We start from the raw sequence: 27,257 nt of genomic DNA on the forward strand, positions 1-27,257 counted from the left end.
CACCACGGATGGGATGCCAGTCCGCTGCAAGGCACCCGAAGCAGGACTCGAACCCCAGACCCACCAGAGAGCAGCCCCCCACTAAGCCCACTGCACCACCGTGCCTCCTCAATCATGTAACACCCAGCAGTTCATTACACTTTATACATCAGCAGGTAGGTAGAGCAGAACTTGTGACCTTGGGGACTGATCTCTGATGCATTGATATTGAAGAAAACGTGAACAATGACTGAATACCAGAATAATTTCATCTTCTGCAACTAAAGTTCCAGGACTATGTTTTGCTTCTTCACCACCGCTGCTGCCACTATGCCGTTCCCAGGTACAGTCCCTGACAACCATAACAGTCGTCATAATTTTTAAAAAATCAACAGGAAGGAAAACTATTATTAATTATTTCCCTTCTTCAGAACTAGACATCTGGACTTTGATGACTTATACAATCTACTCATCTCAGGGGTGACTGAACTAGTTCATGTAGATCTGCAGCAAATACCATATTTACCTCAATTTTCTTTCCTACATTTCTTATAATCCATAACTGTATTATAGATTCACTGTCAGTCATGTTTCTACATTTCATAATGATTGAAAAGTTATTTTCAGATCAAGTCAGCAAATAATAACGATGCTCTTATGGTGGGGGGGTGCAATGGGTTTGGCCTGTGCCTGGTCTCTGGTGGGTCTGGGGTTCGAGTCCCGCTTCGGGTGCCTTGTGATGGACTGGCATCCTGTCCTGGGTGTGTCCCCTCCCCTTCCAGTCCTGCACCTTGTGTAACAGGGTTAGGCTCCGGTTCACCGCGACCCCGCTTGGGACAAGCGGTTTCAGTCAATGTGTGTGTCTGTGGGCTCTTATGGTGCTGTTGAAACTTTCTGATCAAGACACAAGTAATATTAATAACCTTACTGAGTTCTGTGCAATTTAATAAACAACACAATAGTGTATAGAAACGCTGTGACTTATAAAACGTTTTCCATTATGTGAACTAAATACCTTTTGGATTTGAGCTCCACCTACAGCACATGCAATTTACTGCAGTTCTTGTTCTCGCTCGACCAGAATCCGCTTCTCCAAGTCAGGGTCACAGTGGCCCGGAGCCTATCCTACAAACACAGGGCACAAGGCTGAGCAGGTGTAGAGTGTGTATGTCGTGCATATTCCCACATCAAAAACCACACACCAGATCAGGGCTTCTTAACCTGTGCGCTGCGCTAAACCCGAAGTCTCTGGACAACTTAGGTTTATTTATAAACAAATTAAAAGTGATCAAATCGACTTTTTACTGCAAATTAATTTGAGAGAATTGGAAAAGAGCTGAAAACCTTTCGAATTGGCGTAAAGCTTCTAATTCACATTCGGACAGTAATAAAGTATTTTAGTCCTTAATTTCTTTCATATTCCTTCCATGATATTCATACTTACACAGAAAATATTTCACGTGTTGATTCTCTTTACCCGTCGCCGGTATGAAAGAGTCGCAGGACCACGGTAATTGTAAACAGGAATATTACACCGTCTGTCGGAATAAAACACAGAAACACCAACAGTGGTAAATCTGCGTCGAAGCGCACCAGTTTATTACTCGAGAGTAAACAGGGTAAAAGTTTCGTGCGCTTCCTTTTCAGTGCGAACTTCAACTGCTCGTGACTCTGGGGGACTAATCGTGTTTATCAGTGACGCAGTTCGATTTGTACAAACGCCGCACGTGCGCAGTACAAGTTTTGTTTCATCACTGAGTGAACTTGTCCGCTATACAATTTATATATTGTAATGACCCGAATGAATACAGAACCACACTAGGGATAACTCCAAAAGGTCTGGGGTTTATTAAGGTTCTGATCAATAAGACAGGCTGCCGTCTCGTCCACAATCAACGCCATAATAAACAATTCCATTATTTTTATAATAGAGTCATAGGGCGCTCTTCTCACGCAGTGACACAAACAGAGCGCATTAACACAGGCATAAAGCAAGAAGAACAGATACAAAAAAGAAGACAGTTTACTAATGACTACCATTATACAGTACTTTTATGGAGCTATAAGTATGCAGAGTGGTGCAGTAAAGACTTTTAAAAACAACTGTAACAGATCCCGCAAACACAGCGCCTCTCCCGCTGCCACACATGCGCATTTCCCGCCGACGCAACTCCGCTCCCACACATGCGCACTTCCACACCTCTTACGTCACACGCTTTCTCTCAACCCCCTCCCTCAGACAAAGAACAGTGAAGAACCCAACAACGGGACAACACACATAAACGCAACAAACCCACTTAACAATCAAATAAACAGTACTGCGAAGTGTAATAATATTGTAACGACCCCGCGTTACTGTTTTAGGAGGGAGTGTGTGTTTAAATGTAAATAGTTGCATTATGGGAAATAATGTTAAATGTGTGTAACCACTGGGGGCACTTACGGGGAAAATGGTAGGGTGACCGTGTCTCCCAGTGTGTTGGGAGAATCAGGGGGTGCTAGGCTGGCAGGCTATACGCGAAGGTCTTGGGAAAAACGGGGTTCTTGGACTGAGAGTATTGCTTCCCTCGTGTTGGTGTTTGAGTAAATTGTTCTTTATAAGCGCTGCTTCTTCGCCCTGTCCAATCCCACAGCGCTGTGCGCCGCAATATCAAGGCGTGGATTTCACTCTTTATCCACTCTTTATTTGAGCGCAACGTTCTAAGGCTGACCCTGTGTAATATATGTGTGTTTATGTAAATAATGCCGTGAAACATAAAGTACACGTAAACAGAAAATACAAGTTATAATTCACTTAAGAGATGATCACAGCTACCGTAAAGTGGAGTAAAAAGACACCGGTCGGGGTTGAGGCAGAGACCCTCCTTAAGCACAGGGCCTTATATAAGGCCTTAGTCGAGAGGAGAGGAGCTCGAGTTCCTCTGGGGCTTGAGGAGGGCACTTGGGCCAGGATTCAGCCAAAGGGGCTTGACCACACAGCCTTGACGGAGTCCAACACCCACACTGAACAGGCTTGACTTAACGCCGAGTATGCGGACACGGCTTTCGCTCCGTATGTACAAGGACCGAATGGCCCGCAGTAGTGGCCCCGGTACCCCATACTCCCGAAGCACCTCCCACAGAATTTCCCGGGGAACATGGTCATAGGCCTTCTCCAAGTCCACAAAACACATGTAGACTGGATTAGCAAATTCCCACGTTCCTTCAGTTATCAGTGAGAGGGTAAAAAGCTGGTACACTGTTCCACGGCCATGATGGAATCCACATTGTTCCTCTTCAATCTGAGGTTCAACTGTTGGCCGGAGCCTCATCTCCAGCACCCCGGCGTAGACTTTCCCAGGGAGGTTGAGAAGTGTGATGCCCCGATAGTTGGCACACACTCTCCGGTCCCCTTTCTTAAAGATACGGACCACCATCCCAGTTTGCCAATCCAAGGGCACTGTCCCCGAGGTCCATGCAACATTGCAGAGGCGTGTCAACCATGATAGCCCTGCAACATCCAGGGCCTTAAGCATTTCTGGGTGGATCTCATCCACCCTTGGTGCTTTGCCACTGTAGTGCTTACCAACTACCTCAGTGACTTCCATCAGGGAAATGAACTCTGACAACCCGAAAGCCTCTGGCCCTGACTCCTGTTAAAAGGGGAGATGTGTTGTGAAAAGGGAAACACCCAAAAACGGGAGGTAAGGTGTATGGTAAGACCCTGGGAACAGATCATGGGATGCCCCCATCTTGAACGATAGACTTACAGGGTAACGTCCTTTTAATGATTTATGGTTTTAAGCCTTGGGGTAGTTTTTTTAAGGTTCTGTCGTGCAGTCTTTATATTGGTCTTATTGACTCTTATTGTTTTATTATATTTTCTTATTTACATGACAGTTTTTAGAATTTATTTACTGAATAAAGATTTTAATTAGCAGAAATGATGAATGGAGAAATTTTTTACCTGTCGAGTCTGACACTAAACTGAACATAAAATAAAATAAATAAATGACAATTAATAAATGGAACTCAAGGCCAAAGAATTTTATGCATTTCTGAGTGCCAAAATTAAGACCCCTTTATTAAAGCATTACCGAATTCCACATTCAAATAGATAATTATCCTATAATTCATATTGATTATAATGCAACATAACAAGGTTCCAGGTTTTCCTTCATTATTTACTCTATAATACTGTATGGTTGTTTACCTGCACTGTTTCAGCTCTTTCATAGCTATTCCACAGTGCACATTTAAAAAAGGTTCACAAAATCATATGTACAGCACTTAATGTTTAAACTTTTATTAAAAATAACAGAACAGTAAAACAAAAGAAATTGATGAAAACAATGTAAATAAATTATCTCCATGTACAAATGGACATGTTTTGGACAGTCCAAATTGGGACATGATCACAGAGGTATAACAGGTGAAACTAGTCAATGAGGACTCACTCCTGTTTTTATCTACATCTTTTTACACTGATTTACCCATTTATTCTCGGTAGTTTTTTTACTGTATCAGTTCAGGATAATGGCAGACACAGGGATCTGAGCCTGGATCCTTCAGACATAACTCAATCTATGAGACCATGAGTTGTCCTAATTTAAAAAAAAAAAAAAAGAAAAATTGGCATAACTGCCTAACGTCTACATCTGGATGTGACTTTCAGTCCAGCTCAGCCTGTCCACTTTTCATGTTCTCTCTATGTTCCTGTTGGTTTCTGCCCAAAGACATGCATTTCAGGTGATTTGTAGAGTATAAAACTGCATGTGCCAGTGACTGTGCTAAAGATGGTGTTAAACTTTGTCCCAAGATGATGTCACGTGACTAGTTTGGTCATAAAGTCATGGTATTTGCATTAATTATGCTTTTTAAAGATTCTGAAGAACTTCTAATTGGCATTTTCTAACTTGAAACTGTTAATCTCCATACATGTGTCATCCATGATTATGTAACTGGAATTAATCCCATTTCTCTCATTCCATTTGTCTACAGTATTGTGTTCCATGATTCATCCGTTGCAAAATTCTTAAAAAACTCTATGTGAAGCAATTTATAGAAACTCCAGGAAAACACACACCTTCAGAACCGCTTGTCCCATACGGGGTCACGGGGAACCGGAGCCTACCCGGTAACAGAGGGCATAAGGCCAGAGGGGGAGAGGACACACCCAGGACGGGACACCAGTCCGTCACAAGGCACCCCAAGCAGGACTCGAACCCCAGACCCACCAGAGAGGAGGACTGTGGCCCAACCCACTGCGCCACCGCACCCCCTTCCAGGAAAACATTTCACCAAATAATGCTTCAGCAGAGGGTGTCAGCAGGTACAACTTCCAGCACCTGGACTGTACAATGCGATGTAGGTTTGCTTAGTTCACTCTTGGAGTTTGCATGTTCTTCCCATGTTTGTGTGGGTTTCCTGCAGGTGCTCAGGTTTCCTCCCACAGTCCAAAAGCATGTTTCGGGTAGATTGGTGACACTTAATTGCCCTTCGTGCGTGTGTCACTCTCCTGTGATGGACTGTCATCCTGTCCAGGGTGAACATTGAGTAGCCTGGTGCCTTGTGCTTCCAGGATGGGCTCCAGACTGCAGGAACTCTACTTTAGGATAAGCAATTAGGGGTCATGAGTGGATGATATTTCATGGGCTTAACAGCCTTCTCATTTTGCTCTGAAAACACCAGCTGTCACATCTTCACCGTCTGATCTCTGCTCAACAGGCTGAGGTGAGGTATTTAATCCTGTGCAAAATGTTGTTAATTGGTTTAACAATTTATGAAAATCTGAGCAGGAATCTGGGGAAAAAAACAGTAAGATTTTAAAGAAAAGCAACACAACATGAACTTAGTAACAGTACCAATAATGAACAGTAATGTAATTATATTAAAACTTTAAAGATGTCTTTTCGGAGCCAATATCAACTAAAGACTAATATGAACTAGAAGCCACATTTAGTCAATGGATAATTTCTTTTAATAATTTAATGATACAATTTCTTACTTGTTTCTGAACAACTTCACTTTCTTCTGTTTGCTGCAGTGGCCATTCCTGTTATAACAGTAGAACACTGAATTATTGTTAATTGTACCAAATTTAAAGAAAAATGAATCCAGAGTAGTGTATAGATGATAAAACATGTTGTGAAATATTGGACAATAAATTGGCAAAAACACATTAAAACAAACCTGGTTTTGTTGTAAGGGCCCTAAAAAAACTAATTAAGTGTTAGATTTGTTCTATCTCAATGTCTATTTGAATATTTAATTTCAGTGTTAATGGCAAAACTAAAGGTTATTTGGTAAATTTTTAATGGACAGTCTTTGTGTATACAAAGTCATTAAAATTGTCTTACCTGGTTTACTGGAGTTGTTTTTCTTTGAACAGAACCCTGATTTGTACAGTGTTACTCCTCCTCCAACTAGAAATAACACTAAAATTATTCCAAGTATCCCAGCTATCAGAGGAGCCCAATTCTTCTCTCCACACTGAGAATCAGACACACTGTCTCCTGGTTTCACTGTGGGAAATCCTTTGGATTGGCAGCTGTGAAAATGCATTTAAATATATACATTATATATTATATACTTCACACACATTGAACATAAAATTTGTTGCATTTTTCTTTTATGCAATTAAATAAAAACTAAGAAGTTAATGACAAAAACAAGAATCACGACAGACTTACTCTGTGTGTGGTGTACAGGAGGTAGAAGATCCATCTGAGAACGAGTTTTCAGGGCAGATTTCACACACAGTGTCAGTAGAATCTGTTCCTATAATAGTAAAACAAACAAAAAAAATTTACCAAACCCTAAAATCAATGTGTGAAGTTTACTGTCACTTCCACAGTATGTTTGGAACACACACACACACACACACACACACACACACACACACACACACTTTCTGAACCGCTTGTCCCATACGGGGTCGCGGGGAGCCGGAGCTAAACCCGGCAACACAGGGCGTAAGACTGGACGGGGGGGGACACACCCAGGACAGGACGCCAGTCTGCCACAAGGCACTCCAAGCAGGACTCGACCCCCAGACCCACCAGAGAGCAAGACCCTGGTCCAACCCACTGCGCCACTGCGCCCCCCTGCAAATACCATATTTACCTCAATTTTCAATCATTCATTTGTTTATTATCCATAATTATATTATAGATTCCCTGTCAGTCATGTCTGTAAATTTCATATGAATGAAAACTTTTTTTCAGATCAAGGCAGCAAGCATACATGGAAAAAAGTCAGCAAATAATAGAGATGGTCTTACAATGCCGTTGAGACTGTAATTATACTGTAACCTTGACCAGTTTACCTCTATTCAGAAGTGGGGTAAATGTTTTTGAAATGTCTCTGTTATATTCTTTCCTTAAGGGAGAATTGAAAGTGAACCATTTTCCACAGTTATTACTAATTTACAATAATCCCAATATCATTAGTTTTATCATGTACAGAAATGGTACAATTTTACTGTTGCTTTTAAAACGTTTTGCATACATCGGAGTGAAATAACTTTTACCCAGGAATACAATGTGACATAGATGACAACTAAAAACACATCACATCACACACATCGTCTGAACCGCTTGTCCCATATGGGGTCGCGGGGAGCCGGAGCCTAACCCGGCAACACAGGGCGTAAGGCTGCAGGGGGAGGGGACACACCCAGGACGGGACGCAAGTCCGTCACAAGGCACCCCAAGCGGGACTTGAACCCCAGACCCACTGGAGAGCAGGACCCGGTCCTACCCATTGCGCCACCACGTCCCCCTCCAACTAAAAACAATAAATAGAAATTTACAATAAAATATGCAATGAATAAAAATTTAAATAAAAGTCATAATGCAAAAAGTGAGTTTTTGCGCAATAATTGTTTGGAAAGAAATTGAAATTACATTACAAATTTGCAAGATTACAAATGAAACAGACGGATTTAAGCATATCAGACCAGGGTGTCTGATGAAATCTCCAGGTTTACAGGTTGTGTGTTTCTGTGCTGCTCTACATCCTCCCTCATAGGGATCAGTACAATAGTTCCCTTCCAGGACTCCACACACTGTGTCTGAAGAGGCTGTACACTCCTTTACTGTCTTCACACCAAGATCTGTGGAGAAATACAGACAAGAAAATGTTCTATTATTTAAATGAAAATACATGTTTACATTAAAAACATTTTCTGTAATTAAAAAATGTGTTCAAACTTTTCTTTGAAGGGAGAGAATTCTTACGTTCATCACAGGTTGTACAGGGGTTGCAAATTCGGCGTCCATGTGGTTTATTAGTGAATGTAGATTCAGGACATGGAACACACTTTGTTGTGTAAGCTGCTGTACAATGTAGTTGAACACAAAATCCTAAAGAAAAGTGTATGTTAGTAATTTTTTGCTGTTTTCAAATAATAATGTTCCCCAATGAAAAAATGTGCTGTAACAGTTTTGATATATAAGTGACAGAATAAACAAAACCCACCAGGATCACAGGCAGGACAACATCTTTCATATACTTTATATTCAGTCCCATTACACGCAGAGCAGTGATTATGTTCCATAATCAGAATGAAAGATGCATATATCTGAAGAAATAAATAAAAAGGCACATTTAAGAATTAAAAAAAAACAATAGGCATGTCCTGTTCAGGTTTCAAAATAAAATGCATAAATGTATATCAATTTATTTTATATTCAATTTATAACATGGAGAACATGTTAGATTTTAAAAATCAGAAGAAACACTTCATATATCTGAGGAGAGAAGAAACTTTTCATTTTAGATATTACACATGGGTATCAAATAAATTTGTTGCGAAACATTGAAGCTATAGGAAAACATGTACCAAGAATAAGAGATATGCATGTTATTAAAGAACACTTCATTTTTGCAAAAAATGCCAACTAAGATGTTTTATGGTAAAAATAAATGAAAAACACAAATATTGAATTTTCTCCCTCACTGGAGAAAATCAATATCTTTCACATTTTAATCACAACAATATCTGTTTTCTTTCTTTTTTTTTTTTTTGTGGTGACAGCTCTCCTGCCTTCAGACTGAAGCGGTACCTTGTTAAGGTGAATTCTCATCTGGGATCTTAATCAGAAGGTGTTTTCAGTGTGACTTCACTAAAAGGCTCTGCTCTTACATACTGGACAAGTTTTCTTGGTGTTACGTTAAAATATTTGTGGTCTTTTGTGAGTACAGCTCCAGCTATTGTCACTAATTTGCATAAAATTAGATAAATTTAATTGATTGAGAGTAAAGGCTGCTGCGCACTGATTGGCTAGAGGGAATCTGGGCAGCCTGGAGAGAGGTGCACTGGGCACTCGAACCCTGAATGTACTCTGGGACCAAATAGAACAACGAGACCAGTGGACACTAACGGGACGTAGGCTGGTGAATAAGACAATATTCAGATTAATTAATTTCTACGAAGACCAGGGTGGCCGTTAGCCAGGAGTCCACTGTACTGCATTTTATAAGATTTGTTTGTAAAATACTACTTTAAAAAATACACTGACATAAAATATGCTGAAATCCCCCAAACAACATATTCATCACACCACACTATTTGAAGGCAGACTATGACCAAGAATGCAGTGACAAGAATCACATAATTCACTGAATGCAGCAGAGTGTGTTTATAAAGTACATTATTTAACTGATATTGACAGCTGGTTTCTGTGGGGAGTCAGAGGTAGCTACAGCTTATTAATATGTGCATTTTATTTTCAAGCAAAGAAAATTGCAATAACTGGACTCAAACACACACAAGGTAAGTGCTCTTAACTGAAAGACAGAAAAGACAATTATTCTTACATACCACTTGGTAGAACATCACATCCAAATCCATTGAGGAAAAAATAAGAAGTGTTTGAGAAGTGCCCATAAATGCGAGTTAAATAATAATATCTTATATCAAGCTGTTTTTATCCTTTTGCAACCATGTTCAGTTGTAAAAGTTCATTCTTCAACCTGAGGAAAAAGAGACTCATTTCAGTGCATTTATATTTCAGTCAGGAGGTACATGGTTTCTGTTACCTGCAGTATCTACTTGACTGCTTCTTAAGCCCATTTCTCCACGATCACTGTTTTTACTTTTATTTCACACTAAACTTGGCCTGATTCCACTGTTGACGATTCTCAATGTAGATTGACTGAACATGATGAATTCAAATACTTTTGTGCCTTCATACCCAGAAAGGGCTGAAAAAAGTCAAATGAAGCAGAGAAGAATGCTGCGTAACCTACTGTGTGTTTTACCATGTGTGGCACTTTCTAAATGGAGTGTGTTCCAAACTAACTTGCTCTGTTACTTCCTTATATGTAATGGACTGAAAATCTATCAACTTTTTTGGGCCTTTCAACAGTCACTGTGCAACTGCAAAGCCCAATAATATCATTGACAGTAAAACCATGAATTCATGAAAGTTCAAAATGAACCAGTGACTGGTGTGAGCAAATCAATCATGTAACACCTAGCAGTTTATTACACTTTATACCTCAGCAGGTAGGTAGAGTGGCACGTGTGACCTCAGGGACTAATCTGATACATCAATATTGAATAAAACATGTAAACAATGACTGAATACCAGAATAAATTCTTCTTCTGCAACTAAATTCGAGGGCTACGTTTCACTTCTTCTTCACCAACACTGCCACCACCATGCCGTTCCGAGGTACAGTCCCTGACAACAAAAACAGGTCATAATAATTTTAAAAAATCAACTGGAAGGAAAACTTATTAATTATTAACCACCTTCTTCACAACCAGACATCTGGACTTTGATGACTTATACAATTCACTCATCTCAGGGGAGACTAAGAAAGTTCATGGAGGGCTTCTGCAAATACCACACACACACACACACACACACACACACACACACACACCCTGGACGGGACATCAGTCCACCACAAAGCACCCCAAGCAGGACTCAAACCCCAGACCTGCCAGAGAGCAGGACGCAGCCAAGCCCGCTGCACCACCCCCCCAAATACCATATTGGCCTCAATTTTCTCTCTTTCATTTGTTTATTATCCATAACCATATTACAGATTCACTGTCATGTTTGTACATTTCATAATGAGTGAAAACTTTTTTCAGATCAAGTCAGCAAGTGTACATGGAAAAAAGTCAGCAAATAATAAAGATGGTCTTACAATGCTGTTGGGACTGTAATTATACTGTAACCTTGACCAGTTTACCTCTCTACTCAGAACTGGGGTTAATGTTTTTCAAATGTCTCTGTTATATTCTTTACTTAAGGGAGAACTGAAAGTGAAACATTTTCCACAGTTATTACTAATTTACAATAATCCCAATATCATTAGTTTTATCATGTACAGAAACGGTGCAATTTTACTGTTGCTTTTAAAACATTTTGCATGATGTGAACTAAATACCTTTTGGATTTTAGTTCCACCTACTGCACATACAACTTACTGCAGTTCTTGTTCTCGCTCGACCAGAATCCGCTTCTCCAAGTCAGGGTCACAGTGGCCCGGAGCCTATCCTACAAACACAGGGCACAAGGCTGAGCAGGTGTAGAGTGTGTGTGTTGTGTATAATCACACACTAGATCAGGGCTTCTTGACCTGTGTGCTGCAGTTAACCTGAGGTCTCTGGACAATTGAGGTTTATAGACAAATTGAAAGTGATCAAATTGCCTTTTTACTGCAGTTTGTCTTCAGAGATTAATTGGGAAAGAGCTGCAAACCTTTGAGGGAAAATACAAATAAATAAAAAGAAAAAATAGATAAAAACCACTTGATATGACTTGTACTGTGAGAAGTTCACTCTGTGATCAAACCTATTTACACACACTTTGTACGCAATGCTCAAATAACACACACACACACACACACACACACATTCTCAGAACCGCTTGTCCCATACGGGGTCACGGGGAACCGGAGCCTACCCGGCAACACAGGGCGTAAGGCCGGAGGGGGACACACCCAGGACGGGACGCCAGTCCATCACAAGGCACCCCAAGCAGGACTCGAACCCCAGACCCACCGGAGAGCAGGACCCTGGTCCAACCCACTGCGCCACTGCCCCCCCCCCCTGCTCAAATAACATTGGAATTTAATCTGCCGATACTTTTAGTTTCACTGTGAAAACACAGATTACAGATCCCTGCTCTACTAGTGTGTGATCGCACTCACTCACAGAATCACACAAGTTGTTTGACCCGGCTGGTATTTATTTCCTTTATTAACAGAGCAAGAGCCAGATGGTGGTAAGAACAAGGTGAAGAAAAAAAGATGTTCAAACGCTGTTCTGGATACATTTAGTAACTGAAACAGCTGCAAATAGTGGCCAGATCCAAGGGGGATCTGGACCACATAAAAAAAAAGTGTCCGGTTAATCCAAAACTGTAAAAGGTACTGTCTGCCAGTTGCTCTACAAACCAACCTGGCTTTGTTACTTTGTAACAAAGGCTACTTGCGTTTAGAAACTACCCAAAGAGTCTGGTGTGTTGTCTCTGGAAACCACGACAAAACTTATGTTCCAGACAATGAAAATTCATTTCCGTATTTGAAGGATATGTTTTGTGCAGATTCTCCCTCCAATAGTCCAAACACATGATGTGTTAAAGTGAATTGGTGACCCTACATAATCATGTACATTGCCGTGTGCCCTGTTCCCCCAACCTACATTTATAGCCGAATCTCCGGACCAAAACGACAAGTTCCTGAAAATCGATTAATGATTTTTCACCAACATCACATGTTCATCATGTTTCTGTTTAAAAAGCCATGATCTCTGCTGCCTGAAGTTACTCAACTAGTAGTGGTAAAACTGCACAATTCGCTGGAAAAGTTCAATACAGTAAAACACAGTACATTTTTTCTCCACATATCAGTACATAAAATAAATAAGCGACGACGTACATCTCAGAGAAAAAATACAAATGTATAAACAGAAGAAAAGCTGCCGCAGTGAACACTAACATAGCTCGAGTCCACATTTACACACAGTTTACTATCGGAGCGACTGGGCTGTTTTAGTGAAAATAAACGGTGCACTTCTGTGGTCTGCTTAAAACTGTATGATACGATGATAATGGAAAAAAAAAAAAAAAAACAGAGAAAGACTGGTGGTGGGAGACGTCTTGAATATCGTCCTGAGGCGGAGTTCAGCTTCATTTAATAAAAGCGAAAGGTAGGAAACCGGAGCAGGTTTTAGTCTACAGCGGGTCTGATCTTTGTTAAGGAGAACTTGGAATATTATTGCCTGGAAAGTGGAATATAGTAGCTGTGTTCTAGAGAACTATATTTCTCTGTAACCGCGTAGATAATTTAATTGTCCAGTTAAAACTGGAAAACTTGGACACTTTCGGTAACTTACAGGCATCGAGCGATACGGGAGGATTCGGCGTCATGTAACAATTCAAGGTAAGAATCACTACAAATTTTAAACAAAATATGTGCTGTATGAATCTATGAGGTTCATATACATGTTAGTGTTCACTACGGCATCTTCTCTTCTGCTTACACACACACACACACACAGGGTGAAGCTGCTCATCCCAGGCGGGGTCGCGGCGAACCGGAGCCGAGCCCGACAACACGGGGAAGGGCTGGAGGGGTCACATCCGGGGAGGACGCCAGTCCGTCGCAAGGCACCCCAAGCGGGACTCGAACGCTAGACCGACCGGAGAGCAGGACCCGGCCAAACCTGCTGCGCCACCGCGCCCCTCGTATTTCTACTATGTCATTATTTTTTTCTCGAGATGTACGTCGCTTTGGAGTAAATGTAAAAGTACTACGCCACGGGGGGCGCGGTGGCGCAGCGGGTTTGGCCAGGTTCTGCTTTCCAGTGGGTCTGGGGTTTGAGTCCCGCTTGGGGTGCCTTGCGATGGACTGGCATCCCGTCCTGGGTGTGTCCCCTCCCTCTCCAGCCTTGCGCCCTGAGTTGCCGGGTTAGGCTCCGGTTCCCCGCGACCCTGTATGGGACAAGCGGTTCAGACATTTTGTGTGTGTGTAAAAGTACTACGTTTTACACTTTTGACCTTTTACAGTCAGTTGTGCACAGTTTTACCACTAGTTTAATTAACTTTCTGAAGGCAACTCAGAAGATCATGGCTTTCAAACAGTAACATGTTGGTTTAAAAAAAAAAAAACAATCGATTGTCACACACACACAGCAATGTAGGGTGACCAAAATTTACTTGAAACACATTTGGGCTATTGGAAGAAAAATCTGCACAATACATTACTACCTTTCAATATGGAAATTAATTTTCATTGTCTGGAATGTAGGTTTCATTTTGATTTTCCCTTCAGACAGTTGTTTTGCTCTGTTCTGAACTCCGGTTGGAAATATTACTAATAATAGTTTTCTTTTGTATTTTGTTCATGTTAAAAGTACTCACACTCAGCTCTGTGTGTGTGTCGTGTTACTGTTAAGATAGGACCGCTTTTGAGAGAAAATTAGAAATACTGAACTTGGCCACTCAATTCAATACTGAACAAACTGCGATGCTGATAAACAATATTGGAATCCGCCCCCCCATCGAGTCACAAATACTTCCAGTTTTAATATGAACAGCTGAGGAAGTTCAGACTGAACAGAAAGTGTACAAAATTTTTATCTGTTTACTGTACTGTGTAATAAACTCAACACAGCTTTACCACTGTTGATGTTCCATATGCATAAGGGAACACCTCAATAGTTTATTTTTATTTTAAAGAGGGAAAAAACAGCACAGTGGTCCCATAGGAAGGGGTTGAGAACCACTGAAGTGATTGGCGGCAGCAATCCACATCTCCTAGTCTGTCATGCAGAGGTGTGTATTAGTAGGGTGATGTATTCAATTAGAATATGTAAAATATATAAGTGACTTGATTACGAAGTAGGAGGAATTGATGTGTGTTCATGCAAGATGGCGGAATAAAGAAGCCACGTTAACTCAGCCATGTCTGGAATGCTCATTATACCACAAACAAAACAAGCAGTGTTAGGTGTACTACATTTATTCACTTAGTAGACACTTTTTCTCCAAAGCAGCTTATAATGGATACTATGTAGTGTTACCAGCTCATACACCTTATTCACCAGGGTGACTTACTCTGCTAGATACATTACTTACACCGGGACACCTGAACAGCATGTTTTTGGATTGTGGGAGGAAACCCGTGCAGACACAGGGAGAACATGCAAACTCCACACCAACTGAGCAGGGATCGAACCCACATCCTCTCCTTCCACCCAGGCCCTGTGAGGCAGCAGTGCTACTTGCTGTGCCACCCTGCTACCTGTATAAATGCATTTTTGACTTATGATGGGTTTCACGCAACATAACTCCATCATAAATCAGGGACCAACTATGTATTAAAAAGGCATCTTTTCTTCCGTAGGTTACTGAATGACCTCCACACTTCTGCAATGGGAACTGAATGAAACCTGCTTCCTATTGAGATGTTCTGATGTAATGTGGACAATTGTCAAAACCTGGATGAGTTCTGCACTATGTTCTACCAAAAAGTAAATAATTTGCTAACTTTCCCACATAATTTAAAGTTCCTTGTTTATCATGTTTAGTGATTAATATAACACCTCTGCAGATCATACCTGAAACTGTTACATTGCAAATGACTGAACCATTTCACATTTCTTTCTAGGAATTTTTGATATCTTTCTTCATTATTACTTATGACCTCTGTTCTGGATGTGATCGGGCTGAATATGAAATAAAAGGTGAATGCTGTCCTATGTGCCCTCCTGGTAAGTTGTGCTTCATTGCAGCATTTTAATGCAAAGTGTGATTTAAATATTCCCATATTATCACGGCATATTCTTATTAGGGGAAGGGTATCACTCAGAAAAGTTAAATGAACCTGTTTTTACTTTTCTTTAGGAACCCGAGTTTACAAACACTGTACAAGAAACAGCAGTACTTCATGTGTCCCTTGTATTGGACCCACTTTCACTGACAAGCCAAATGGTCTCATTCACTGCTTTCCCTGTACGGTGTGTGACAAAGGTGAGATTTCCTGTGTCACAGCGACAAGCTCTTTATTTTTTGTTTATACGTGAAACGTTTCTCAGACTTTATTCTTTTAACTTCCACAAGTAAACATATTTTCTTAAACACAAGATATTGTTGGTGCGCACTTTGTACTACACCTTGTCATTATTAGTGTTATTACTGTCTATTTCCCCCACAGGTCTTCATTTAAAGACAGTAAAGAAGTGTACAGCTACTTCAGACACAGTGTGCGGAGCCCTGGAAGGGAACTATTGTATTGATCCTTATGGGGGAGGATGTAGAGCAGCACAGAAACACACAACCTGCAAACCTGGATACTTCATCAAACACCCTGGTCTGATGTCCTTTGTCACATTTTCACTACTAATATTTTGCACGTTAAAAATGAAACAGTACACCATGTATTTCTCATCTTTTCTGTTTACTACTGTAGGAACAGACTCTACTGACGCTGTGTGTGAGAAGTGCCCTGAAAATTCTTACTCTGTTGAATCTTCTACATCCTGTACACCACACACACAGTAAGTGTGTTATTACAGTACAATGCACTGATTCATTCATGAACATTTTTTTTTAAATATTAAAAGTTCTTTTATTCTATTGGTTTCTATCATGTATAATCTCATATATATCTGTAAATGTTTTTTCACAGCTGTGAATCCAAAGGACTTCCCACAGTCAAACTAGGAGACAGTGTGTCTGATTCTCTGTGTGGAGAGAATTGGATTCCCCTTCTAGTTGGGATTATTATTGTCTTTGTTATTGTTGCTGTTGTAACAGTAGTAGCAGCTTATGCGCAAAAAAAATTTAATCTTCTAAAGATGGTAAATATTTTTGTATTTTAATTTTAAAATGTAAATGAACAAAATTTGTTATTGTTCAATGAAAACACTTCAAAATACCTGAAGCTGCTTAAAATTAGTTTTTTATCTCAGCAGAAGCTTAAGGAAATCAATTCCAGACTGCCATTTATTAAATCTATACAAGTAATAGTGGAAATAATTAATTAATGTCAGCTTAGATTATGCAGTTCTTTTACTGTGGTAAATGTAATTTTTTTTGTGCTTATTTCCTCAAATATTTAATCTAGTCATTTTAACCTTTTACCGATTTATCAACCATTACCAGTATCAGACATTAGTATGTAATAGTAAGAACAGAATTATGAGAATTAAGCATTACTGACACTTTTTGATTTCTGATTTCTGAGTGTTGTGGCTCATGTGGTGTTGGATTCCAGATGATCCTCTGGTTTTGTTAAGTGTTGTACTAAAAAAAAATGAAATTCCTCAGTGTTGATGAGCAAGGTTACTTTCCTAATGAAACATTATGTTCATTTGTATACCTGTTTCTTTCTACAGCTGTACAAGATTATCTACACAAGGACCTGCATAATTCTTACATTTATTCCCTTAGCAGACACTTTTCTCCAAAGCAACTTACAATGCATACTATGTTGTGTCACCAGTCCACACACCTTATTCACCAAGGTGACTTACACTGCTAGATACACTACATACAATGGGTCACTCATCCATACATCAGTGAAACACACTCTACCAGTGTCACTCACACACACTATGAGGGAACCTGAACAGCATGTCTTTGAGAGGAAACCAGAGCACACACAGGAAACCCACACAGACACAAGGAGAACATTCAAACTCCACACAGACTGAGCAGGTATTGAACCCACATTCTTTCACACCACCCAGGCACTAGGAGACAGCAGTGCTACTCACTGTGCCACCATGCCACCCATTCTTTACATTAACCACCTGCTGAAGACATTTGCTTCTGAACTGAAATAAAATACAATAGAAATCTCACCAGGAACAATATAAAACTGAACACATAACTGATTTGAATGATGACCTTTTCACAAGGGAACAGCAACAGGAGGGGATAGTTCATGACCATAAAGACATTTCCCAGAAGCTCCCTGGTTGTCCAAGTGACTATATTGATAATACAAGTAAACACCACTCTACCATAAACACCTTTCATGTTACAGAAAAAAAGGTGTGTAATATAATTATCAATTACACACACACTGACTGAAACCTCTTGCCCCGAGCAGGGTCGCAGCAAACCGGAGCCTAACCTGGCAACACAGGGAGTAGGGACACACCCAGGACAGGACACCACACCATCACAAGGCACCCCAAGCAAGACTTGAACCCCAGACCCACTAGAGAGTAGGACCCGGCCAAACTCGCAACACCATCGCACCCCCCCAGTGTAGTGATACTAAAAACATAAGGCCAAATAATAATAGCTCTTTCACATTTATCCGATGTTTTTCTCTAAAGCAAACTTATAGTGTTAAGCTACTTACAATGATTTACTTATTTATACAGCTTTAATTTTACTGGAGCAATTTAGGGTAAGTACCTTCCTCAAGGCATTAAAAAAAAAAAAAAAAAGGAAAAATGTTGTCCGAAAAAATTCAATGGTTAAGTGTGAGAGTATGAAACCTGACAAACTGGTGTTAAATGCCTCTGGAGTAGACGCTAAGTCATGAGTAAAAAAAAGTGAAATTATTATTTTTTTGGACATACGCTTACACACAGCTTTAAAAAAAAACGATCAGGTCAAAATGCTACACACTTTCAATGTCTAACACTCTGACAAAGCAACAAAAGTCAAATTAAAATCTCTGGGAGATGGTTTTGTTCAGTTTATTGTGCTCCTACATCCATCTGGGAAGAACATCAGTTTACTGAATGTCCAAATCTATTTTGTACACAAGTTACAGTAAATTACACAATTTGCTTTGTGTATATGAACAAAAACAGTTCACAGGGTTTCAGTGGTCCTGCATCCATTCTGGAAATATAAAGGCATGAGACAGTGTACAGTCAGGATGGTGCAAGTGTATAACAAGGCAGTGTGTCTATCTGCTCCATATTCTTCATATCACGGTGCACACACACACACACACACACATTCACTCTGCATTTGAGAACATCACCCTTTCCATCTGCATTATTTTTGGACGTGACCGATAACTTGCGTGGGGAAAAAAATAAAGCACAGGGACACATTTTTGGTTGGGTCTCCTTGCCTCTGCAATAATTCAGCTCCCACTCCAACTTCAGATGCAACTGCTTCCACCACAGATAGATCTGGATGCCTTAGGAGGCAAAGGTGTTCATCCTGAGTCTAAACCTCAGGGATCATAGTACAACTACCCCTTTTCCTCCAGGGCCTGAACCTCATTCCAGCCCCCCACCGACTATCTCCTCCTTGACCTCCTCTGGCGGACGCAATCGCCCCCTTTATTCCCCTACGTCGTCGCCCAAATTCAACCAATTAAATGTTCGCGTTCTCCCGCTCAAACTAAGCCACGGCAATAAATTAGACACAGTGTATGTTACATAATTTCTTCACAGTCTCTTAGTTCTTCTTTATTTGGCAAACTTCTGGTTTCTCTTCCAGAATGGCGTCAGAATTGGTCCGATTAATTTAAATAAATAAAAGAAGTAAATAAATGCGTGACAAGCCAAGGGTCCTCGCTCCATGATACCTTCATATGACCGTAAGTACGAAGCGCCGCGAGTTTCTGAGACTCGGACGAAATTCGGAGTCGGAAACCAGTAGAATCTTTTTTTTTCTTTTTTTATTATTGAACAACAAATCACACACAATACCAGAACATTAATTCAGAACAGGAAACCAGTAGAATCGCGCTTTTACACCGACTCCCTGCTGCTGGAGAAACTTCCTCTTCTACGTAACATGATCTTATTTATTATGAGCGATTGTGACGGAGCACCAATTAATATGAACGATTTTGTACCTTTGAAAGTTTGAGTCCAGTTACAGAGTAAAACACACACACACATTGCTGAAACCGCTTGTCCGAATAAAACATTTGCTGTTAAATCATGGAATAAACTCACGTGGAGCCCCAATGAATGCGCGCAGACGCGACGCGGCTCAGTCAGTGTATTATGTCGGTAAATTAAATGTCGTTTGTCGGTCGGTCGACACAGACCTGCTCTTCGAAAAAAAAATCTAGCTATGCCATGGTCCATGGTCTGTTACGTAGCAAAAGTTTTTTTTTTTAATTTTTTTTTCTCCCTCTGTTAAACCGCAAACAGTGTCATGGTTGAGATGTTATCATAATGTGTCCATCACCCCCCTCCCCATGACTGTCGAACAGGTGACCGCAGTACCAACTGTAAGAAAATGGTGTTGGGTTTGTTGGATTGTGGATTTTAATGTATTGTTTTGGTTGTGTATTATTGATAACTTTATCAAATACAGTTAAAAAAAAAAAAAAACAAAAAATTGTACATCACTCCACTGAGTACTACTTTTATTAACATTTTTTGGTCCCCAAGTCACAAGTGCCTCGCAGCTTGTTACGTCGCTGCTGCTATTGGGATGATGTGTAAAGATGTGTCCTGTTACATGTGCACAATTCACATGATCATGTCTTTTATACCAGGGGCGATTCCAGGATTTTTTAAATGAGGGGGGTCCAAGAACCAGTCGGGGGGGGATGATGGGGGGCATGGGGAATCAGAAAATTCTATCAGAAACAAATACTGTACAGCGCAGAAAATTGGCTTAGAAAACATTGCGCACAGTTTCCACGCTCTTGCCTCTTTCTTTTGGCAGCGAATTGTCAGACTGACAGTACTCTATCCCAGAGACACTGGGGGGGCACCGGGGGGCGATGCCACCCCTTTAGACACACCCCTATTACAGTAATATGTATGTGCCGACGTGCAGGCTGACGCATGCGCATTGTGTGTGTAAAAAAAAACTGCGCTCGAGGGGTGGCTGTAATCATGTGCTCCGTATGTTTAAATGTAACAGTAAATAAAATGCTTCCCTTCCAAATTGACATGCCGTATATGGAGAAAAGCACGAAACATAGTTTCGGATTCAAAATGGGACATGATACTAGCAGTAGGCGGCCGTAATTTTGCTCTTTTAAAAGAAAAAAAAATCCGTTCGTCTGGATTAAATCGACTTCAGGACAAGTGAATCCGGTAGAAAATACTGTAACAAATGTGTGTTTTGTCTTCAAGGTGTAACTGTGCAAAAATGTGCTCTTCTCTCCTAGTTGCCTGAATCCAATGGAACCCACTTTACTACACATCTGGGACAAAAACAAGCCCCTGAGGTGATGGTGGTTATGATTTATGAAAAATTGTCTGAAGCTGCATACATTTTTTCCCTAAAATGATTTTTGGGTTATGCTCTACCTTTTTGTACGTAGTGTTGACATTTGCCTGTCGCCTGGCTTATGTAGCACTGGAGAAAATCATGAATAAATAATTTAATGAAGCATTTGCATCTTTTTTTAAATAACTTTGATACCTCAGTGTTTTGTGCAGTTAAATTTAGTGGTTTATTGGATGGTTTTTTTTTCTAAAGTGAAGTACAGTACAAATTATAATGTATTCTTTCTTAACTTTTTTCCAAGGTGACTTACTCGACACTTAATTGACTACAATCATTCAATCATCACACAGCACAGCAACGTAACACACACACACACACACACACACACACACACACACACACACACACACACACACACACAGTAATACAGAGTCACTGGTTCTCCTGAAAGATGGGTCTTTGGCCTGTGGGAGGAAACCAGAGCCATTGGAGTAAACCCAATAAAGAAATTTCATGCAGACTGAGTAGGGACCGAACCTATATCCAATCACACGGCCCAGGTGCTGTGAGACACCAGCTCTACCAGCTGTGCCACCTACCTTCAGCATTTAAATCAACTGGAATGTGAATAGCTTTGCTTTTGGACCTAAATACATACATTTTCACATAAATAAATACATTTTTAAATTGGTTTTATGAACAAGGTCACAACAGCATACAGATAGACAGAACTCCAAGAAAATGTAAAAAAGTCCATATACATAGAGTGAGGGCCCAGGGTCAAATGTTTATAATTTCTCACAGTTATGATTATGGAGCACCTACTAATAAATTCCAGAAGGGTGTCTAGATATTTCAGAATTAATTGGAACTGTCATGTAAATGACAAATTTAAACATTTCCGTTATCTACATGTTACAACTGTTTTTATCATTGCAAATGACACTTTCTCTTCATAAACCCCTTTTTATTGCCTGTTGATAAATTCATTCAATAAACGTGTGCAAGGTTTGTCATCGTGTTACTGACCACCAACACTGAAGCACACCGGACATGACTGAAATACTGTGGAAGTGAGCTCCGTTAATCTGATACTAGAACAAGTGCCTATTAATTGTTTATATATCTAAAGGGAATATCTTCCATTTTTTCAGATATGTTGTAATCCTGCTCGTAAAATACTTTTGTTCTGCATGTGATCTGGCTGAATATGAAATATATGGAGAGTGCTGCCCAATGTGTTCGCCTGGTAAGACATTTTTTTTGTTACTTTTGTGACTTTAACATTTTCCAGTATCATACACAAATATACACTTTTTTGATCCTCAGATATGTGCCCAGTTAACACTCACCCATTTATTTTTCGTTAGGAACTCGTGTTTACGGACACTGTACGATGTACACCAGTACATCTTGTGTTCCATGTGATGGATTCACTTTCACTGATAAACCAAATGGTCTCAGTGACTGCATACCATGTACAATGTGTGACCAAGGTAAAAAAAAAAAATTACAGGACATTTTATACATTAACTTACACTGCAGTACAATAGAGTCATTGTCATGTCCAGGATGAACCCTTAGCCTTGCACCCTGTGGAAAAAGGATAAACTCTAGTTAATTCTAAAGAATGGATGTAAGTCACACTACAGTTCATTCTGTTCATTCTCAATTTTCAAACAGGTCTTGGTTTAAAGACGGTGAAGGAGTGTACAGCATCTTCAGACGCAGTGTGTGGAGCTCTGGAAGGAAACTATTGTACTGATCCTTATGAGGGAGGATGTAGAGCAGCAAAGAAACACACAACCTGCAAACCTGGACACTTCATCAAACACCCTGGTCTGAATGAACTTTTCATATTTTCATATTAAATACTAACCCTTATTTCCATGAGGTCTACCAGTGTTTAGGAAAATACTGTCATCATCAGAAATTCTACAGAAAATATGCAACACTGTTTACACGGTGCCACCTTGCAGCGATGCGGATGACATGCAATACGATCGCTTGCTGGCCGTCTGTGCCGTCCTTTGGTCTTCCGTCACGTTTTGTTCTTGCTCCCTGATTGGTTATACAGCAATTCCTTTTGTACACTGCAATGTACTGTATTTTAAAATATTTATGGTGCATTTTTACTTGTTTCTTTAGTACTACATATTTATAATATATTTATAGAGTACAGTGTACTATAAATACTGTAGCGGGTGGAGGTCTGGGCTCTGATGGGGTGAGGAAAAATGCACAGAAGCCACAAATAACTGAAGGTTTACTGGAACACCATAACCCATCAACAATTATCTGCAATATACAAGGAAGTACATTTTTTTTACTGGTCAGAATGGAACAAAAACATAATTAAGAAAAATTAATAAACACTAATGTGTACAGTAAACTAACCTACACTACACTAAACTAACATTTAATAATAATAATAATAATAACAAACACAGAGGGGGTGCCTTGTGACGGACTGGCGTCCCGTCCTAGGTGTGTCCCCTCCCCCTCCAGCCTTACGCCCTGTGTTGCCGGGTTAGTCTCCGGCTCACCGCAAACCCATGGGACAAGCGGTTTCAGACAATGTGTGTGTGTGTGTGGAATGGCTACAGGCTGGACTCCATGCAAGCCTTCCGTGAGGCTTAAACTGCATATAAAGGTTTTAAAATGTTTAATATCGTCCTTCCTCTCAAGAAAAATATTAAAGTCTCCTCCTATTATCAGATATCTTTCAGTCACGCAATAAGTGATCAAGTCATCTAACAGAGCGATGCAGGATCTGACCTTCACCGGAGTCATAGACACACAGAATGCATATGTGCCGACTTCTCCACATGACGTCCGCTCCCAAAACCGGCCAGAATGAACAGTAAAAGGCCTTACCTTCTCAAAAGCACGGTCCTCAAAAACAATCCCCACACTCATAGAGTGGATGCCACCTATGCTCCGCTTACTTCCTCCATTTGCTAGAGAAGAGAGTCACATCCTATTTGGTTATGTTAAAAGAGTAAAACCAGTAAAACGCTAAAATAAGAATAAACCTGTCCATAATTATTCAGTCTATGAAAACCTCCTCCCCGGAGGAAACAGCCCCCGCTGCCCCACTAGAGTCCCCCTCTGGCAGATATGTCTCTTGAGTTCGGCGTCGCCCAAACACCTTCATACGATGACCACCAGCTCGAGACATCAACAGGGAACTCCGTAGGGTCCACGTAGTTTCCATCTCCTCCGCAGAAGTAATGTCTTCTTAACAATAGAAGAAAGTAATACTCTCAGTCTGAGTAATTCCCTTCTCCTCAGTGGCCAACACCTCAAGTCAGCCTTCTTTCTACACCACTCAATAGGTTCTCACCCCTTCATAGTTTCCGCTGTGGTTGCACTATTTAAATTTCCCAGCAACCCTTGTTCACATCAACCATTTACACCCCATCCCCTTTCCTCCCCCTATGGGGCAGAACTTACCAGTAGTGTGGGTTGCTATAAAACTGTTCCTATCAAAAAAAATTTTGTGACAATTGCATATTTTTTATTTCTTTCTTCATTACTAACTGTATGTAAAACATATATTCATATTAATGAGAATTAAATTTTTAAATATTGTATTTTTATATTTTCCAATATACAGTATTACATAACATTAATACTGTACTTATTTTATGCATGTTTCATATTAAACTGATGTCAATGTAAAAATTAATTCTTTCCTTGCGTAAAATTTCGACTTAAGTAAAGGTTTCCAGAACAGATCCATTACATAAGTCGGAAAGTATATGACTAATTTTCATGTTCATGTCACTAAAATCGTGTCGTGTGTAGTCTTGAAAACTCCAGTGTTTTATAGAATACTTTCAACTCTTTAATATTGTAGGAACATTGTCTTCTGACACTGTGTGTGACAGCTGCCCAGAAAATTCCTACTCAAATGGATCTTCAGAATTCTGCAAAAAACACACAAAGTAAGTCTGTCTGCACTAAATTCACCCCAGTTTATATTAAAATGTTACATATGGAGTTTCAGTTTTACTTACACATTTTATAATAACAGAATAATTTTTATTATCTGTTTTCACAGTTGTGAGACCAAAGGACTTCCCACAGTGAAACCAGGAGACAGTGTGTCTGATTCTAAATGTGGAGAGAAGAATTCTGGACATCTTATAGCTGTGATTATAGGTCCAATTATAGCTGCAGTTCTTACAACAGCAACTGTAGCAATATTCATATTCTAGAAAAAATCATCACTTTCTGAGGGTAAGATTTTTTATAGTTTTATTAGTACTCAACTGCACAAACAAAGGCTTTTCTGGTAAATAAACATTTATATTATTGCTTATTTAAAATTGTAGTTCAATGGTTATATATTCAAAAATATTGTGATGATGATGTATAATGACAAAGACTGTGTAACATCAAGCTAAGCTGGATCTGTTAATGGCTGTCTTTATTTTAGGTGATTCAAGCATGAGTCCGGTATGTTTTTTTCTTGATTTGAGCTTATTTATTGTTTGTTTACTTTTTATTGTCTACTGACTGTAGTTATAAAATTACCATTTAATTGCCTTACCAGAGACAAGAAATGATAAATGGCCTAAAAGCAAAAGCTGAAAGTAAGTAATCATAAGCAAGTAAAGAGCCATAGTTAATAGAAGGCTGATGATGCTGTATTCAAAGTGAAACACACACACACACATTTTCCAAACTGCTTGTCCCATACAGGGTCGCAGGGAACCAGAGCCTACCCGGTAACACAGGGCATATGGCCAGAAGGGGAGGGGACACACAGGACGGCAGTCCGCTGCAAGGCACCCCAAGCAGGACTCGAACCCCAGACCCACCAGAGAGCAGGATCTGGTCCAACTCACGGCGCCACCACGCCCCCTGAAGTGAAACAGCTAGATGTTAAACATCATCATGCAAAATTGTGCAGAATGTTTGTAATATCGATAACATATTTTTTCAGGTTACTTGGAGGGAAAACAGGTATTTTAGTTTTTTCTGCCCGTTTCTTGTAATTCATTGCAATGCAGAATACAGTATTTATAAGAACTCACTTCTGTTGCTTCAGCCGATGTCAGAGAGAAAAAGTAAACATGCTTCTTCAAGAACATGAAACAGATACAAGTAAGTAACAGCAATAAGACTTTCGACAATTTAAGATGTGCTTGGTGAAACCCCTGATGTATTGTCATAGGTAGCAGTACCACAAAATAAGGCAATTCACCTTCAAATGAGGAGGGGAACGGTGACGGAGTGGGTTGGACCGGGTAGTGCTCTCGGGTGGGTCTGGGGTTCAAGTCCCGCTTGGGGTGCCTTGCAATGGACTGGTATCCTGTTCTGGGTGTGTCCCCTCCCTCTACGCCCTGTGCTGCTAGGTTGGGCTCTGGCTCCCTGCGACCCTGTTTGGGACAAGTGGTTCAGACAATGTGTGTGTCAGACAGACCTTTGAATGAATATGATTTGCTTCTAGAAAATTTAAGCATAGAACAGCAATACTATTTTTGTTACTTAGTTTTTTCCATCCCTGTGTCTTCCAAATCATCACCATGTGTTGTGAGAATTGACTTGTACTATTTTATCAGGCATCTAGAAATGGATCCAAGTCACTGGAAAAGTTGTCATAACAGAGTCCTCAGCTAACAGTGAAATCGCGTGAAGTAAGAGTTTCTCAGCCTTTTGGTTAAGATTGAGTGCAGTACTGGGGATTTTAGCTGGGTCAAAGTAGAACATAATACAGGACTGTGCATGACCCCAATATTCTCAGGGGGAAGCTCTGCTCCTTGGTTGGGTTTTATTTTTTTTGGGTAGCCTGCTGAGCCTAAGGTGCAGAAGTTCAGCTGGCTTCTCTGCTCTCCCCGTAGGGTGACGCAAAGATTTTTTTCTTTGTATTTTTGACCCTAGGTAGCCCAGAGTAGTTTCACTCCTGAAGATGTCAGTAGCCCCAGGTGAACATGAAAGGACAATCAATGACTGTGGAAGGGACGGTGAGGCTGCCAACTGAAGAATACCATCCACTTTATCAGAAGGAACCAGGACTACACCGATTGATTTCCTCAACATATTGGTTTTGTTCAACAGATGTTCATTGAACTCTTGGGACTCTTGGGACTCTTAGGACTCTTGGGACTCTTCCAGTGGAGGAAATTGTGTTATGTCCTTGTA

The 27,257-nt window shown here is 40.3% G+C and overlaps 4 protein-coding genes and 2 long non-coding RNA genes across 17 annotated transcripts in view; 2 read left to right on the top strand and 4 right to left on the bottom strand.

The window, feature by feature from the left end:
- LOC108922356 (tumor necrosis factor receptor superfamily member 5-like) overlaps nt 1–1,671 on the bottom strand; it is a 533,457-nt gene extending 531,786 nt beyond the window's left edge. For all 3 annotated transcript variants that reach the window (XR_003797213.1, XR_003797214.1, XM_029247631.1), the window contains exons 1-2: nt 1,424–1,671; nt 995–1,104 (exon numbers count right to left, since the gene is read on the bottom strand). The gene's annotated coding sequence lies outside the window, so the exon portion shown is untranslated. The remainder of the gene's footprint in view (nt 1–994; nt 1,105–1,423) is intronic.
- Nucleotides 1–27,257, top strand: part of LOC114909298 (NACHT, LRR and PYD domains-containing protein 12-like) — a 454,333-nt gene that overhangs the window by 281,103 nt on the left and 145,973 nt on the right. The window lies entirely within an intron of this gene.
- Nucleotides 1–27,257, bottom strand: part of LOC108922354 (tumor necrosis factor receptor superfamily member 14-like) — an 83,035-nt gene that overhangs the window by 32,333 nt on the left and 23,445 nt on the right. The window lies entirely within an intron of this gene.
- On the bottom strand, nt 5,219–6,439 carry LOC114909326 (uncharacterized). The gene is made up of 3 exons (XR_003797232.1): nt 6,318–6,439; nt 5,966–6,013; nt 5,219–5,760 (listed from the first exon to the last, which is right to left on the bottom strand). It is a non-coding gene; the product is annotated as an uncharacterized LOC114909326 (long non-coding RNA).
- LOC114909323 (uncharacterized) lies at nt 6,657–8,535 on the bottom strand. Its single transcript, XR_003797229.1, has 4 exons — nt 8,440–8,535; nt 8,199–8,324; nt 7,919–8,074; nt 6,657–6,738 (listed from the first exon to the last, which is right to left on the bottom strand). It is a non-coding gene; the product is annotated as an uncharacterized LOC114909323 (long non-coding RNA).
- LOC108922358 (tumor necrosis factor receptor superfamily member 14-like) lies at nt 19,271–27,078 on the top strand. Of its 10 annotated transcripts, none has more exons than XR_003797221.1 (10): nt 19,271–19,503; nt 21,043–21,102; nt 22,259–22,353; nt 22,475–22,600; nt 22,788–22,943; nt 24,967–25,054; nt 25,171–25,349; nt 25,549–25,568; nt 25,666–25,705; nt 26,678–27,078. XR_003797221.1 is itself a non-coding variant. In XM_029247660.1 (9 exons), the coding sequence occupies exons 2-7, from the start codon at nt 21,056–21,058 to the stop codon at nt 25,325–25,327; spliced, it is 669 nt and encodes a 222-aa protein (XP_029103493.1). In that variant the 5' UTR covers nt 19,271–19,503; nt 21,043–21,055; the 3' UTR covers nt 25,328–25,349; nt 25,549–25,568; nt 26,678–27,078. The 10 variants fall into 10 exon arrangements, 2 of the variants coding, with proteins under 2 accessions (XP_029103493.1, XP_029103501.1); XR_003797224.1 differs by lacking the exon at nt 26,678–27,078 and adding an exon at nt 25,815–25,847; XR_003797219.1 differs by having other exon boundaries at nt 25,171–25,705; nt 26,678–26,752; nt 26,997–27,078.

The sequence above is a fragment of the Scleropages formosus genome, chromosome 2 (genome assembly GCF_900964775.1).
Source record: "Scleropages formosus chromosome 2, fSclFor1.1, whole genome shotgun sequence".
Taxonomy (NCBI): domain Eukaryota; kingdom Metazoa; phylum Chordata; class Actinopteri; order Osteoglossiformes; family Osteoglossidae; genus Scleropages; species Scleropages formosus.